Here is an 18,000-nt window from a genome sequence, read left to right on the forward strand (position 1 = left end):
CTTTCAAGACTTACCACTATATAACCTTGAATGATTGACTTCACTTCCCTAAGCCTCAGTTTACACAACCAAAATTTAATAAAAGTACTCAATGTTGATGAGTGTTAAATGAACTAATTCATGTGACCTAGTCATGTGAACTAGCATAATGCCTGGTATATTGTCAACTTCTCCTGTAGAATTCTTGTTATTGTAGTAGAGAAGTAGAGAATTGTATAATGGGAGTCAACTTTGTAAGAAAACAGACCCCAGTTGGGAAACTTGGATCTAACACTTACTTCATAACCTGAACAAACTAAACAATTATTCTGAACTTCACTTGATTACGTTGTGGTGCCGAGGGGAACATTCTATTGGTAGCTCTGGAGCATTATGGTGAGAACTGCCACCAGCTATGGTTCTGCACATTTTCCTTACTAATGGCATAATTACCATTGTGGTGTTTCTCAAAGTAAAATAATAAGTTGGCTTTCCTGTATCTCTAACTTGGATGAAAAATTCACATTTGTTTAGTGAGTATTTTTGGAGTTAGTGCTTATATAAAAATAACGCTTACTGAAAACTGATTATGCTTCAAGCACAGTTCTGAATGTCTTCTGTAGCCCTACTTATAACCCTGGGGCACTGAGGCATAGGTGTAAGTCAGTTTGCTGGGGATCCCTAGGAAGTGATCGAGCCAGGTGTGATATCAAGTACTTCAACACTAGCATTTGAGCTCTTAGCCACCTGGGGAGGCCTTGCTGAGAGCTAGCTAAGTGTCTTCAAGATGCTTGTAAAGGCTACTGTCTCATGGTGTTGTAGTAAATGACTTAGAATTATGTCTGCAATAATAAGACAGAAGGTATATCACCATACCAGACATTTTTAGGGTTTCTTATCCCCTCTCAATATTAAAGTGGCACGAGATAATACTAACTCTGTGCCTAATAAACAGACGAGTCCAGTGCTGGCTTAATGGTCCAGGTGACACAGAGCCGTGTTTTGCAGGGTGCCTGTACCCTTGGTTCTGCTATCTGTTCCTTCTTTCATACGGTACTGATATCACTGTTTAACATATGTTGCATGCCCGGTGTGCTAGGTGCCATGGTCAAGCCTGATAAGCATTTCCCTTAGTAGCCAGAGTATAATGTCTCTCAAGTGAGGATTTGGAGGTCACCCTTTTTACTTTTTCTTTTTTTCTTCTCCTTAATGCTTCTAGGTATATTCTTGGCCCTCTTTTATTTCTTTCTCATTGAACATATAAACACTTCTGAGAAACATAAAATCCTTTCTAGAAGTGTTCTTTTTAGTCATTTGTGTATGCCTTAAAATCGCATTTCAAATATCGAATGCTTTTGCCCAGCTGAAAGTATTACTCACTAAGCAAGTTGCAAACTCTCTTCTTTATGCTTTGTGGTTATTTCATAATTCCTCTGAAACTCTCCACCCCTCTAGGGGCCTAATCAATGTTTCATATCAATTAAGCTGCTAAGGACAAGAGGCTTAGTATACCTCACAATCTTGACAACAGGTCCTTTGTTAGAGAAAACAAATTAAAAGGAAGAAATTAGGCTTCTGAATAAATATCATTAAAATATTATTTTAATTTTTTAAAAAAGTTTATATAGAGAGCTAGAGATTTATTTACCCAAGTTATGAGTTGGGCCAATGTACCATCCCTACCACCACCCAAAAATAGACCCTGAGTGATTTCTGATAAGCTTAATGTGAGTGCAAGTTTTTGCAAAGAATTTCCAACTACATTATAAAATAAGCCCTAGGTAGTAATTACAAATTCATGAGTACAAATATGATCTTGTTTTTGGAGGGCAAGAAATTTACCTGAGCTGACTCTCTGTTTAGCTGAGTAGGGTGGAATCTCAGTTGATAAAGTTTATTGAATTATCAAAAGTATGCTTTGCTCATCTCTGCCATGATGCACACGTTTCGAAGAATTCTTTGTGATGGATGTGCAGGTGCTGTGAGAATCTTCACATGGAGTTGAGTGAATGGAGAACTAAAGTCACACATGAAAAAAAAATAGAGGCAAATTTACAAAACTTCCAGCATTGAAGTGAATCATGCCATTATTATGAGTCCAAACTTAAAGACTCATTGCCAACCTGCCTCTTCAATACGCACATTAGAAGCACTGGTGCAAAAAGATACAAATATACAATTGGAGACTCTTCTTTTATAGCTTTAAAAATATGTCTCTTCTATACTAAGTTAAATGTGTTTGGAAACTTTGAATTTGCAAATGACAAGCTTTAGATATGTGTAAAACTGCTTCTAGTCTCCCATTCCATGCATGATATCTTTATAGAGCAGCCTCGGCAGCAATAAGAGACAGTCTTCGCTTTCCTCCTAGAACTTTTTGAGATGCAGTCACTGCCCTTCCTAGCATGAGGACATAGCTCCCACCATCTTATGGACTCAGACCAGTATTGAGTGTTTTAGGATATTCATTGCCCCATCCCTCCTTCCATCTTTATGTCCATCTGTATGTCCATCCATCCATCCATCCACCCATCCATCTATCCCTGGATCTGTCTATCTGCCTTTCTATCTTTCTGTCCGTCCATCTGCCCAGTCATCTATCCCTTCCTCCCTTCACTCAACAAATAGTTTTTGACCACCAACTTGGTTCCAGATACCATGTTAGGTATTGGGGCCTCGGTGATATAACAAGATTGGTAAAGTTGTTACCCTCCTGGAAACTCTGTCCCCATATTCACCTCTCTCTCTCTCTCTCTCTCTCTCTCTCTCTCTCTCTCTCTCTCTCTCTCTCTCATGCACACACACACACACACACACACTTCCATTATACATAGAACTTAAAGGTATTCTTGTTACTCCTAAAACTGTTTCCCATTGAAGAATCCAACCCTATCCACTGTACAGCAGTCTCCTTATTGCTTCCTAATTGCACCTTTTCCTGTTTAGCTCTGTTTTTCTCAGGACTGTCCTGCTTGACTTACACATGTTCTAGCCTTGCCAGACCCTCTCTCTGGGATCCTGATCCACCCATATGCCCTAGTGACTGCCCTGCATCCTCTGTTAAACTGCGTGCACAAAGGAGCAGAAGTGTGAATTCTCTAAGTTGCATAGTATTTTCAAATACTTCCATTAGTAATGTACTTTCATGGGAGTCAAGCCCTTGGGGGAATGACTTCCCTTCAACAAATGTGCTTGGAAACATCCAAATTTCAAATGAATTGAAGGAGTGTGATAGAAACTTACGGGACATGTTGAAACACAGAATATGCATAACTAATGCCCAAAGTATTTTCCCTGAGCTTCCAGAGTCCTCTACCTGGAATGATTTATATACAAGGGAGAACCTGATTCCCTGTTTACTACACAGAGACAATTCTCCTCTGGCTAAAATTAGCTTTCAGATCACTGGGTTTTATGCTGCTGCAGTGCACTTGGTCCCCAGTGACGCTGCCATTTGACTCCCTCTTGCTGCTGCTGATGAACTGTGATTATCTACCTGGTCAAGTAGCTGCATGGCTACCACTAAACAGCTTCAAATATAAAGAAGCTCATGAGCTCTGTCGTCATTCCCTTGATCCTAGATTTTATGCCTAAACTGTTTTATTTCCTTTTGTACAACTAGAGTTGAATCACCCTAGAAAGGATAAACTCATCTCCCAGGTTGACTTATACACCTCATTCAGGATTCTGATTTTATGACATGCCCAGACAAGCCCCAAATTAATTTTGTGGCAGGAGATTTTCTGTATTTAAGGATAAGGACATATTTTTCCACTTCATGCAGCACTCCAAGGGACTCTTTCCTGCCAACATTCAGAAGTCAGTAAAACAGAATGAACACGAAGGCGCTCTGCCTCTGTTCTTTGGTTTATTTTCTGGATGTTTGCTAATTGTACACTTCCTCAAATCAGATGCGGAGCTTTGGAACAGAACAACCCTCAGGAAAAAGTCTCTGGTCTCCGTGGATTTACCCCTTCCAGCTCTGTGCTGGTTTCTGGTGTGGGCATTTCTTGGTTTTTGTACTGCATAGGATGGGACAGCAATTATCCTAGTTGTTTTTCAACAATATTTCCTCCAATGTCAGCCACAGAGGGGAACTCACTAAGGGACTCCCCCTTAAGTGGCTGCTTTAATATTATCTGCATTGCTAAGATGTGCGTTCATGATATTGCTAATAGGCATGATGTCAGTTTGGAGAGGTGTTGAGTTAAGAGAATGTGGTCCTTGGGGTCCCTTTAGAAAAGTTGCACCAGAGTTCCCCTTTCAGCAGCACATGGCAACTTTCTTCATAAGGCAGAGACATTTAGTTATATCTAAAAGGGCAGGTTTTTTATATAAAAAAAGAAAGGAAAGAAAAGGCTTGCACAGGCATAAGCAAGCAGAAGAGCTGCCTCTGAAAGAGATACGTTTGTTCAGAGAGATCCAGTTAGACACCGGCTGGCAGTGTTGGGACTAAGCTGACTGTTTGATAGGGGTAGATTGAAGAAAGATACACCTGCACAGACACAGGCAGGCAGGAGAGCTGCATCTTGGCAGTGTAAAAATTGTATTGATTGTGTGTTCTTTTGGGGAGGGGAATATCCTCTATTGATGGATTAATTACTTTTAGGGTGTGACTAGTTTGATTTTTAAGGGCCAGTGATTATCTACAATGGCCCCCCATTTCATATTCCCCACCTCTGGTGTGTGCTTCTGAATATTTCTTTAACAGCCTGATAGTTGCTATATCAGTCTGGGCCTAAGGATTTTTTATTTCTATAGCTGGTTTAATGACTATGTTAATCATTTCTACACCAACCTCCAGCTTCTAGTCTTGTGACTCATCCATCCTAAATTTTCTTCTCTTAACTTCCGTCAGATACATCAAGAGAGAAACATTGTTTTAGACATTGAATAAGCCATTAGAATTCTTCTTCGTTGAAGTGAAATTAACTTACGGAAGAAGATAATAGTCAACCCCTAATGTAAGTTTTATTATTATCTGATAGAATAACTATTTTAAGAGGCTTATATGCATTATCTTTTTTAAAATGTGAAACAACCTCTGGGCAGATACCATATCATTTCTATTTACAGGTGATGGAGACTGAAGCACAGAAATGAACATGCCTGAAGTGACATAAACAGCAAGCGTTGTACAACTTGAACCCAAGCCTCCTGAGGACAGAACAGGGCTGTAAAATGTTCATTTCTTATTTATTTAAGTTTTAGTTCAATAACTACTGTCCTTTCATTGACTAGGTCTCCCATTAGGCTATTAAAATTCACACACACAAAACACACACACACACATACGAATCTCTCCCATCTTTTCTTTTGTAGATAGATATAAATGATTAATCATAAACATTTGAGAAAAGGGAATATGGTATTCATTTTTTAATAAAATAACTCAATGATCTACAATAAGGAATAAAACACAGCAAGACTTTTCATTTCAGTCATTTTAGTAATTTTGCTGCCACCTAGTGATCCGAATGAAACTGTTTAATATTTTGCTGCCATCTAGTGACGGAAATGAAAATAACATGCAAACTTGTTTGGCACTTGTCAAGTTCTACTTTAGGTGTAGCTTTTTTAAAAAATCATAAAATGTGTATACATTAAATCTGAAAATGTTTCAGATCTGATGCTCACAATTATCATTCTTTCCTTGTCTTTTCTCACTTTTCTCATTATGCTAATATATTTTTCTCACGTCCAGAGTTGTTCTTTAAAATCAAATCAAAAAAATATTAGAATCTGAAATGTAATTCATTTTATTTAGGTGTGATTTTTGATATGGTTTTGGACCATAAATTTTTTTTTAGACAAATGTTATTTGTGCCAATTTGTATTTAAATAGTTGACATACTAATTTTTCACATGTATCAGAACTGTTTATTGTTGACCAAATTCAACCACATATATTTAATTATATAAATGATTACAGTCAGACACTGAAAGCAGCTTTGCATTTTCAGTTTAGAATACTTATCATCTGGGGCCTCCCTGGTGGCTCAAGTGGTTAAGACGCAACCTATGAAACTACCCGCAGCCACTGCAGCACAAGTTCAATCCCCGGCCTGCCAGGGAGCAATCCACATGACTCTCCTGACTTGCCCGCTGCTCCCCTCAGCAGTGTACTTCAGTCAGTCTGCCTGTTCTGTTCCCCATTCTGTCTCTGGTGAATCCTCTCACCCCCACCCCAACACCTCTGGCCTGTACCCCAGCTCTTGTATGCATAAATAAATAAATCTTTAAAAAAAAAGAATACTTATCATCTACATAAATATTCACTGATTGCACGTAAGGGATTTTGGGTCAGTGGTCCTGAATAGTTATTTCTTCTTTATAAAAATATTCTTTCTCCCCATTAAAAGGGTAGGGGTTATAATATATTTACATTGTTAAAATCTATCAGTGTCCTATGTTCATCAAATTATTGTTGGTGATGCCCCATTCATAGGCTTTAAGTATATAATCATCTGAATATTATGAAACATTAATTCAAATTACTTTCTGCCCTTTATTGAAAATGTAAAACGTCACCAATGATCATACCCTGAAGAACAAAATTTGGCAGTTGCTGAAACATTTTCAGTATAGCATCTCCTAGCCACAACCTCTCTATAGGCTGCCTGTGCCTGAAATGCAACCCTTAGGGGGCTGTGAATTATCAAGAAAATGAACCCCTCCCTGATGAAGGACAAAATTTGGGAGAAAGTTTTATGTTGGGTGGTAACTGTGAATATTGGCAATGACCCAAAGTAGGGGGAAAATATGTTCTTTTTGAAAACTATCATGTGAAGTTTAGAGCTCCATTTCCCAAGGAGCTCTAAACTAACTAAAATGAACAAAAACCAGTATTTCCCTTGGGCCTGTCTGGTGGGCAGGGGTTAAGTCTCAGTGCTTTCAAGCTATTAAGCTATCACCAGCCACTGTGGCACGAGTGGGATCTCTGGCCGGGTTGTTGATCCACATGGTGCAGCAGACCTCTCCTGTCTCTCCACTGTCGCCCCTCAGCAGTGTATTTCAGTAGATCCACCTTGTTCTGCTCCCCACTCTGTCTCTGGTGACTTCTCTTACACCCACCACACCTCTGGCCCACACCCCAGCTCTTGTATGCATAAATAAATAACAAATAAATAGTATTAGCCTTAATCATTTATTGTGCTGTTTGCGGGGGGGGGGGGGGGGGGATGAGTATTTGTCCTGGGTTCACCCATGTTCATGATATCAGTTATTTACCAAACATTTACTGAGTGCTTATTAGATGGCAGTCACAAGATTAGACAATAAGGAGAATGTCAGTGTATAAAACTCTTATCAGTACCTTCATGGAGTTCATGGTCTAGGGAGATAGCTGCTTTTGAGTGGATATTTTCCCTTACAACAGTTCCAAACCTGCTCAGTCTGTGAACCTGAATAAGTAAGATTTTAGTTGGACTAGGTTATATGTTCCTCCCCCACAGAGAAGTTATATTGGATACATTTTTCCAGTGCTCTAAACATTACTGAGTGAGTACCCTGAGAGAATCAACTCTGTATTACCACTAATGATCAAAGCTCCACACCTCCTAATTTCAAGGGATTTAATTAACACATCCATTTGCACTGACCAACTTGGTTTTATTTCACCCAAGTGGTAATATATTAAATAACTTTAGCCTCCCAGGACTCTGTCACATGACTTGACTTCTGGCATCACAGGACTCACCTGACCCAATACCATTTTCATCCCTTAGAGTAATGAACTTATTGCTGCCATTTGCTAAAGTAAGTTAACATACTAGCCAGCGATGTGATGAAAAATGCATCAAAGCCACTGCTTGCCACGCTTGCAGATATTAAATGTTTTGAATGTCTTGGTGCATGGACTTTTGCAGTGGTAAACTGTCATCCTAATGCACATTTAAAAAGATAAGGACATAAAAGCTATAGTCTGACTTGATCTCAAGCCCCTAAGCAGCACCCACAGTACTGGTATGAATCCTAGAAACTTAAACCAACTTTGAGATCTCTGGAAACTATTCCAAACTTTCAAATATGTGCACAAATCCTCCTTCGTGTGGGCATTTCCTCAGAAAACTAATTGAGTTAGCTGCTCCATGAAGAATGTAGTGGCCAAGAAAATTCAAACTTAGCCCATTATGATCACACTACAGTTATAAAAACAATGAAATTTTACCACTTCGTTTTATACCATTTTTTGAAACTTATAACTCTTTTTATCATTAAAAAAACACAACACTCAATTGTCTGCATTCATTCTTTATTTGTTTTGATGAGCAGTACAATTGTTTTTTCTTCAAGTGCAGTCATTCATTCCTGCATCTTCTAGGAATCATTAATTCCATCCTCAAATTGGAAAGATATCAGCAGCAGTTTTTATTTTAACAAGCATGCAAAGATAAAAGTAGTAAAAATGTAAAATAAATGGCCCCCCCTTCAGGCAAAGAAAATGTAGGATAAAGTCAACTATCTTATGAAGAAACTCCTATACTAGGTCAACATTTTCTTAAACTCCTGATCTGACTGTGTTTCCTTGTATTGATAAACAAAACCAGGTAATATTTCTAGTGGATGAAATTGTATTAAATAATGAAACTTTCGATAGTTTTATTAAAGAGTTGAAACACGCTGTCATCTCAACTTATGCTGTCATTTTAATATCTGGCTTATGTTTAACTGACATATGATCTTCATACATCTCTACTCCTAAATATAGAATTACTCATTATTCCTTTGAGACAGACAACCTGTAAAAATAGTAAAACTGAAGCTCTGTAAAATTTAAGATAACAGGAAAATGGTGCCCAGAAGCGATTTTTCTCTTTCTTTTCAACTCCTTCCTTCTTTGAAATCTTACTAGAAATGCTACTTTTTTTTTTTTTTTTTTAGGAAAGATGATTATTAGAAACGCCAAATGTTTTCATATTAGATCTTGCAAAGTAACTTTGGTTTCCTGGTGATTTCATCTCTTCCATTCATTGCTTAATATGGAAAACTGAAATATACTTAGAGCAAGGGGTACCAAAAAGAGCAAAGAACCAAGCTCTCCCATGGCAGATTTCTTTTCCTGAAGAGGGCAAGCTCCCATCACCTCATTTGAAGGAGGCTCTCACCACCCTGCCCTTGATGGGCTGTGGGGGGCGCCAGTTCCCCACCAGGGGCACTGGGGGCTCGTTCTCAGCACTGGAGAAGAGGCTCCGCAGCTTGGCCATCTGCAAGGGCAAGGACAGAGTGTCACAAGCCACCAGAACCATGGACACATGATGCAACAAAGAGTTAGAAATCGCCAGGTTTTCAAAGAAGACAAAGCAAACCAGAAAACCGATTTCCAATATTCAGTCCAGAGCTATTTAGCCAGCAAGTCATATAAACCTTTTGGTTAATTGTAGAAGCATCTTTCTTCATTTTATATAGGATGACCATTGCCCTCTAGCCAAAACCTTTTGTGAAGCAATTATTTTGAGAGGTCAGTATGAGGTATTTTATATAGGAGGAGTTGACAATATTAACGTATCAGTGCAAATAAGAAGTTTAACTGCCCTTTACTGTGTAACTTAAAGGAGTCAATTTTTTTTTATTTTTACTTAAGTACTTTTTACTTTAGCAATATCCTTGCCAGGATTTCCTTAACCAGAAAAGGCTAATGACATTCCAAACCTCTTTTTTTTTTAGAACTTGTCTATCCCATGCTCAATTCTTTAAATGGTACTTTTTTAAAAAAATATTTTATTTTCTATAATTCTTACAACATTTTTCATTTTTGCACAATGTATATGCATTTTCATTTTGGTTCTATTCCCCATACAATTCCCATTCCCCTTATTCTGACCCTAATCCCTCCTCTTCTCGCCCCTCCCCCTCACTGTAGTGTGTCTCTGGTCTATAGTTGCTTGTTGATTTTGATTTTTACTTTATTACAATCAGTCTTTTTCCTGGCCCCTTATTTAGGTTTTCTAAATTCCTGCGATGAGTGAGACCATCCGGTATTTTTCCTTTTCTTTCTGGCTTATTTCGCTGAGCATGATTAAGGAGTCAATTTTTTTAAGGAACAGAAAGAAATTAAGAATCATGCTACATTCTAAATGTTAACTGAGTTTCTCAAGGGAAAATTTAGGAAATCTCATTAGTAACACTATATTTTTATATTAAAATATTGTAGCTTTATTCCTTAAGAAAATTTCATTCCTCTTTGAAAACAGGTAAGCCAGTGAACCTGATCATTAAATCTGATCTTTTGATTAAAATGATTTTACTATTAGACATTCATGATCTAAGTTGTGTCTGTGGTGTTCCACTGTATTAACCTGTCTGTAACCTGTCTTTCTTGGTGTTCCTGCCCATTTTTTTTCTCCCAGTCTTTTCCTTGAAAGTCTCTTTAACAAATACTGCAAAGAAGTTCTTTGATCAATAATGAGAAGGGATGCCTCAGCAGAGCTGCCTCCATAGATGGAGTTTGAAACTCAAATCCTACACTTGCCTTTGTGATCACGGGCTAATTACTTAACTGTTCTGAGCTTCAGATTACTTATCTGTACTACTGGGAAAAAATTATACAATCTCAAGAATCTTACATACCCTTCATTAACGCCCTTCCCCACCCCAGGCCTATACCTAATCACTGGTCTCCATTTGGGGGTACTCCAAATTAACCAAGTCTGTTAATAATCTGAATCTTTAAACGTTTCTAAATTATACACTCAGCCACTCTTCAGCATTATAAGCACTTTTAAATTATTTGCGTTTATCCTGGTATCCTTTTGGAAGTAAAGATTTAGAAAGTTAAACAGATTGATGGTAATTAACCAGGGCAAACAATGAAATCTCCAGGGGTAGAACTGTTCTGTAAGCATCCATTTAGCCAATATATAAATTGGCTCAGCCGATATGTAGACTTAGCCCCTGCCACTTGCTTACCTGGTCGGAGCTCACGGTCATGGGCTCCTTGAGCAGGAGCCACACAATGCACTCCTCGCAGGGCGGGGTAGTGAAGGAGCCATGGTAGGACCAGTAGTCCCGGCAGGCGGGAAAAAGGCAAGATGGGTCGAAATTGGTGAAAGGTGCTTCTTTGCCCTGGGAGAGAGCAAGCGCATGCGCAGTGAGCCCATGCAAGCGCACCGCCCATCCCAGGGGTCTTACCAATTGTGAGAATGGATTTCAAATGCGTTAGAGAAAAAGGTAACTTTTCAACAAAGTGCCTACCTTTCAGAAATAAAGAACAAAGAGGGTAAAGCTGATTTGCATGTTATGACTTTCTCTGGCTGTTGTTGTAACATTTTATTCCTTATTAACTGTAGAATTCTAAATCTATTCTCAGAAAGAGTTCACATCTGAACTTTACAGAAGTTATTTTACGTAAGTTAATGACTTGGTTCTTGATAATAAAATAGGTTTGCATTTTTATTGAATAGTGAATACTTTCTTTAGCCGTAAAAAGTACTAGCGTTTGATTAGAGTAGTTCCAAAAACAATCAAAATGAGTCTGGTATTTAAAATATATAGGTACTACCTAGTAGAGAAAGGGCAAAATAAGGACTCAAAAATTTATTATCCCTGCAAATTGGCACAGAGGGGTAGGTGGGGGTAAAGGCTGACCACTCAATTTCTCTCTCTTACACTTCATGAGAAAATAACTATCTGAAAGATGATGATGGCTAACTGTGAGGTTTAAATAAGCCAATATGTGAAATTGCACTAAAAACTTATATATATATATATAAATATTTAGAAACCATACTAAAAACTAAAAACATGATAGTATTTATTTTTATATGTACATTTACATTTTAAGTGTAATTAAAATGTTATATTTACATTATATTTTAAGTTAAAATATAATGTTAAATATAAAATAAAATGTTATATTTACATTATATTTTAAGTTATATTTTAACTGAAAGACTTACACTTGAAATATAAAAAGAAAATATTGATACAACCTGCTTTATGTTCTAGGAGGGGGATTTTTTTTTTTACCTTTGTCTTAATTTTGTCCAGTGCATCAAGCACCAGCTGGAACTCGCCTTTCTCACGTCCTATCTGTAAGAAAATAGAAAACCAATAATTATATTTTCTCTTCTCTATAATTTAGAATTGTCTTGAAAACTGATTTTGATCCATTCTCTACAACTAGTATTTATAAAACTTCCAGAATATCTTGTTCTGAGTAAAAAACATAATCTTAATCTTCCCCAAGATGTTAGAGTATATATTTTCTGAACTAAACTTGGACTCCAGGCCTTTGAAGTACAAAACCACAAAAGTACACAATGATCTACTTCTATTTCTCTACTTCTACTGTCCTTGACCTTCTCTGCAAAGTCATTCTAGTTTTATTAGAATTAGAGATGGGATAGACTCAATGTATCCAAAACTGAACTCACTGCCTTTGTCTCAGACCCACTCTTCTTCCCATTGTGTTGTGTTCAAGCCCTGAAAATGACCCAGTGAATTCAGAACATACAGCAAATTAGGTCATTCAAAAAGAAAGAAGTTAGATTTTCACCTCTGACTTGAAATCTAGATTATGTTACCACTAAATTCATGTGGTAATGACACTAAGCCCTCTTTAAACCACAACTGGCTCAACAACACACACATTCCATGTGCTATCTTAGCCTGGTATCATGTGCGTGGTGACCACCCTAAGCCGAGGGGATATCCAGCCAGGGATTTGGCATCCAGTGGTTCACAGATTTGGCTTTTCTGGTTTACAGTGCAATCAAAATGGAGCAGAGAGAAAGGATAATGAACAATACCACCCTTTGCCCTCACCACCACTATAATAAGCTCCTTCAAAGACTCTTGTCCCAACTCCAACACACACACACACACACACACACACACATACTCATATATATCCCAAATCTTGAGAAAATTTAGAAGTACTTGGGGGTACATACTAGAGTATGGCAAAAGGCACAGTTAAGGGAAAGCTAAACATTTTGAATTGACCTTAGCAGAGATTCTTTGATAGGGGAATGGATAATGAATTGTATCCCTTTCTCCCCTTTAAACAAAAGAAGGAAATGAAATTTATGCTACTCTAAGTGTTGATAAAGTATCAAAGCTTAAAATATATGTGTATGTACACACACATATATGACCAATTCTTATTTTACCTTCAGAAAAATGCCAACCACAGCTATTCCATCAGGTTGCTTCAGAGCTTCTGCAAAAGAGTTGTACTTTGGATTCCAGTGAACCAAATGAAGCTGAAACCATAGAATAAATGTTATAAGGGAAACTCCTAGAATAAGGAAACAAGTATAAAATTATTAAAGCCAATAATTGTATGATCTAAGGTGGTTGAACACTGTCATAGAAACTAGTATTATGTAATATTTTGGTGATTTTTTTAATGGTCCAACCAGAAAGTATATAAATTATGATACACAGATTTAGAATTTTGAATAAGTGATCAATGAAAATTTTGACCTTGTTAAAACAAGTCAAAAAATTTACTTCGTTTTATAATATTGTTCTTTTTTCTACCAAATTACAGTGTAACACAAGCTATAAACATGAAACTTTATCATCCTAAAACTATAGTTAATTGGGAAATGATGAAAAATAAGGGGGGAAAATTCTTGGGCATTTCAGCTACAAATTATGTTTTTCTTTGGTGGGTTTAATGAGACAGCAAGTAGTATTTGCTCATATTAAATTGTATCTGTATCTATATATGTATGCATAAATATAGATATATATCATTTATACATATATGAACAGATATTCATGCATATTCCACATTAAGAGACTAGAACATGAACATTAACCCAAATTCCTAAATATTATTTTTAAACCACTAATTTCTTATAAAAGAAGCTTAGGGCATGGAACAAAATGATGAACTCTGAAATCAATCTGCAGAAGATAGAACACGAGGTCTAGCACTCACTGGCTGTTGAGTGCCTTTCTTATGAAACATCTCTCAGTTTCATCTTTAACCTTACCCATGGAGCTGCTGACAGGATCAAGTGAATTAACACTGGTAAGCACTAAATAAGTGTTAGCTATCCTTATCTTTTCAGTTTCATCCAGAAGTCGGATCCCCTTTTTTATTTTCAATTAAGCTGTTATCCAGTTTCTTAAAATAACCTTGAAATTCCTAATGCATGATGGTAACTTACCTATACTCTCTTAACTGTCTAGCCTAGAATGTTTGGCAGTTTCAGCTTATATTAAAATGACTACAGTTCTTTTATAACTACAAGCTTGACGCAACACAGTGCATGCTGTACTGTCATTTTTTTAGTTTTCATTGTGTGAGACGAAGAGTGGGTCAGGATCATTCGCCTACCTCGGCGGCATACTTGACTCCATCCACCGTGTGCTCCGAGCCATGGTCGTCAGATGAGCCCCAGTGAAGATGAAATTGACGGAGCCGGTAGGGCCCAGTAAGAGGACCACCTCTCAGCACTGTGATTCAAAGAAGCTAAGTCAGCAGTGAAACTCACACCTCTTTGCAGAGGCCTGCTTTCAACAGGCTTTCTGAGAGCCAAGGCTGGATGGGCAAAAAATGCTGTCAGTCTGTTGGGCTGGTGGTGCCTCAACATAAAGGTTTGGGATATATCAAAAGAAATGATTTCTCTTATTTTGCAGATTTGTTGTACTATTTTCAAAATGTCAATTTAACATTTATGAAAATAAAATTAAAGTAACAGATGGGCAATAAGGATGCAAACAACCAAAGAATGGGTCAGTCACAAGTGCAGTGGGAAGAACATGATAGTTGAGAGCCAGACAAATTTGGGTTCCAGTTCTGGCTGCCTCCCCTCTCCCCCCACCCTGCTACTTGTGTGTTTTCAAGCAAGTTGCTGAACTTCTTGGAAGGTGTTTTTTGCATTTGTATGAAAGCAATAATAATAGTAACCTTTCAAAGTTTCTATAAGGATTAAATGAGATTAAAGATTTTCACAGGACCCAGTATGCAATCGCTGAGCAAATGTGAATTCCTTCTCCATGTCTTGCCTCCAACTATACTTTTCTTTTAAGACTATAAGCAAGCACTTTCATCCATGTCTCCTTTAGTCTGTGTCTATTCAAATGAGATGAAATGTAAAGTTCAGAGATTTCCCAGGGAATCAATCAATGTGGACAGCTAAAGTAGATAATTCTTGGTAACATTAATTTCAGCTTTTTGTCCAAATACCTCAACTTGTCATTTAATTTGGTTTCACTTCATTAAGGCTGGGCAGTGATTTAGAGGTTCAAATATTTTCCAAAGGATATTGGAAACTATGTAGAAACCCCAAAATCAAGATTTAGCAGTGGAAGCTACATCAAAATAGAATTTAGAGGGTAGCAATTCTAGAAAGGATTGAACAACTATTGATGATGAAATGACACAATGAATGCTATAATGTAGGTCTAAAACAATAAAACCAGGCTTGCATAAGCTTTATCATGTAGAAATGACTGTTTTGATACATTGCATTTTTCCTGTTCAACCTCTAGGAACAGCTATTATCTGGACAGATGAGTTCAATTTATTAGGAGGAGACATGAAACTATCAGTATTCAAAATGGCAATTTCACATGACTCATGCTAACAGATACTGTTTGGTTTTGTTCTGTATCCTTCAAAATGGACTTGGCTTACATGGGGAAGGGATAAGTAACAGCACCATGAGATTATTGTTTAAGAAAATACAAATTTCTATGGTACTCCTTACTCAGAGCCTCCTAGGAGGAAGAAATTATGACTCTTACTCTTTACTACATCATTGAGAATATTCACTTTCATACACCAGTAAGGATAATCTTAACTTTTTACAAATGTGGTTATAAGAAAAAGTATTATTATACACTAAACACCCAAACATTAATGAATTTATTATTATTACTTCATTTATAGTGAATAAAACACTTATCAGATTTCTTTTATTTCACGGATTTGTTTAATAGCGTAGGTGAAATAAAGAGATGTTTTTAAGTATGTGTTTTTTCATTTTCACATACACAAATCACTAGTCAAAAAATTGCCAGATACTTCAAAAACACTCAACAAAAGGAGTAACCAGATAAATAATCCATTGAAGCACTGAAGGCTAGTCTTCTTGATTCATATAGTAGCCCTATTCTCTCTCCTGGACTGGCTCCCACCAACATACCAGGGGAAGAAAGTGCCCACTTTGTTTCTTTGCTATTTTTCTTGCTTGTAGAATGGAATCTCTGCCAAATTTGGGAGTAGGACCCTCACTCTGCAGACCATGGTCAAGAAGCACATGAACCCTCAGGTATAGTAATCAGAACCCAAAGACTCCTCGTTTGGACCCATTTCCACCCCCTCCCTATCAAGTCCCACATCAGGACTGAACTGGCAACATCTAACTTGTACATGGGGTCATTTTGCAGCAGCAAAGTGACTAAGGTTAGAATGTGAGACATTCTTCTTCAATGCATAAATACAAATTTTCATGACTGGAGCAAAATGAAATATCATCTCCATTTTCTGAGAGGAAGTTGCCCCCTGTTCCCACTAATTCTGTGGAGTCATAACTCACATTTTGCTATTATGAGCATAGAAAATGTCAATGTGCCTCTACCTTAGTGTCACACTTACTTGATCTATCATAAGTATCATCAAACACAACCCTGCAGGTCTTTCCATTATTCAAGATGGTCTTAGCAGAGCCGGGGTCATAAGATGTTGACCATGGCTGCAGAGAAGGGTCATGCTTGATGTCTTTAGTATGCAGTTCAATGGGTGACTGGTTGTCTCCCTTGGCAATTGGGTAAATCTCATGCCAGTGATCAGGACCTGGAAAATAAAATAGAGGGATTTACTTATCTGATGGCACAATCCATGCCCTTTTCCCAATCGACTAAACCAGCAAAATACACAGGCTAGACAATTATTATGAAAAGGTCTTGGATTTCACATTGGGCAATGCAAGTCTTATCATTTGACACCTGTTCATAGTTTTGTAAATAGTGTATCTGGAGAGTATATTGAACTCAGGATATTACCCCTGACTGCCCAAGAATAAAACTTCAAAGGCTTATTTTTGAAATGAACTTTATACAATTTACTGATGCCATTTTCTGTCATAGAGCTGGAATAAAATAACACTGACCAAGTGCGCTTTTCAGTGCACACCCATATTCTTTTCCCCATGGGTCAGGCAGGAGCCCAGACAAAACAGGGATTCTGATACCAATACCAGATCATGGTTGCCCAGTATGGTGGAGTAAGGGACAGTGAGGAATGGCCCTCAGGTGATCTGACTTCTTGGTCAGAGGTAGTGTGATCTGGGACGAGTTACAGAGCCTCTCTGCTTCAGCTTCCCCCAGTGGAAGTAATTACAGCTCCCTACAGGGAAAACTAAATGAGGGGAAGGTAAAGAGGTCAGTAGCATTGGATACTTGGTAAGTGCTTAGTAAATGTTAGTTCCCATCCGACTCCTCCACCCACATTTTCAAAGGCATACCCTAGAGTTACCCACTTCCTGAGCAACCCCGGGGCTCCTCAGACCCGGTCAGGGACCAGGGCCGTGGCTGCTGCACTCACCGTTGTGGCTGGCGTAGCCCCACTCCTTGGCCATGGTTGTCCTTCTGGGCAGTGGACGACTCCTGCTTTCTCTCTCCGGCGTCGTGCAGAGTCCCCGCGAACCCGCGCCTTTTATATATGTCCCCCACACATTGCATGGCCTTATTAGGTCAGCGAGGGTGGGGCGGGGGGCTAAACTGGATTGGGGTGGTATTTGGGAGGTGGAGTAGAGGAAGCCAATGAATTCCAAGAGTTGGACAGCTGTCGGTGTTGGGGGGTGCGGGAGGTGGGGTGATATGGGCACAGGGCCCCCACCCCCTCCCTACCCTCTTCCTGGAACCGCAGCTCCGGTCCCTCCAACTCTCCCTCGGGTCTCCAAAAGCCGCAGGGCTTTCTAACACGCAGCGGCGCTGACCAGCAGAAACGCGGGCGAATTTCACTGCACCCTCCTCCCTCCTCCGTGCATTTGTTTTTTTTTTTGAGGTTGGTGGGGGGGGGGGGCGGGTAATGGTGAGTCGTAGCTGTGCTTTGCCACG

General features: G+C 38.4%; 1 protein-coding gene across 1 annotated transcript; it reads right to left on the minus strand.

The window, feature by feature from the left end:
* Window positions 1–8,216: 8,216 nt before the first annotated feature.
* CA3 (carbonic anhydrase 3) lies at window positions 8,217–17,519 on the minus strand (the record flags this gene model as incomplete). Its single annotated transcript, XM_084230237.1, has 7 exons — window positions 8,217–9,185; window positions 10,888–11,043; window positions 11,947–12,009; window positions 13,092–13,184; window positions 14,273–14,391; window positions 16,538–16,735; window positions 17,486–17,519. 7 exons carry the CDS (start codon window positions 17,517–17,519, stop codon window positions 9,066–9,068), a joined length of 783 nt encoding a protein of 260 aa, XP_084086363.1. The 3' UTR covers window positions 8,217–9,065.
* Between the last annotated feature and the right edge of the window lie 481 nt (window positions 17,520–18,000).

This window comes from Talpa europaea (assembly GCF_964194135.1).
Source record: "Talpa europaea genome assembly, chromosome: 3".
NCBI lineage: Eukaryota > Metazoa > Chordata > Mammalia > Eulipotyphla > Talpidae > Talpa > Talpa europaea.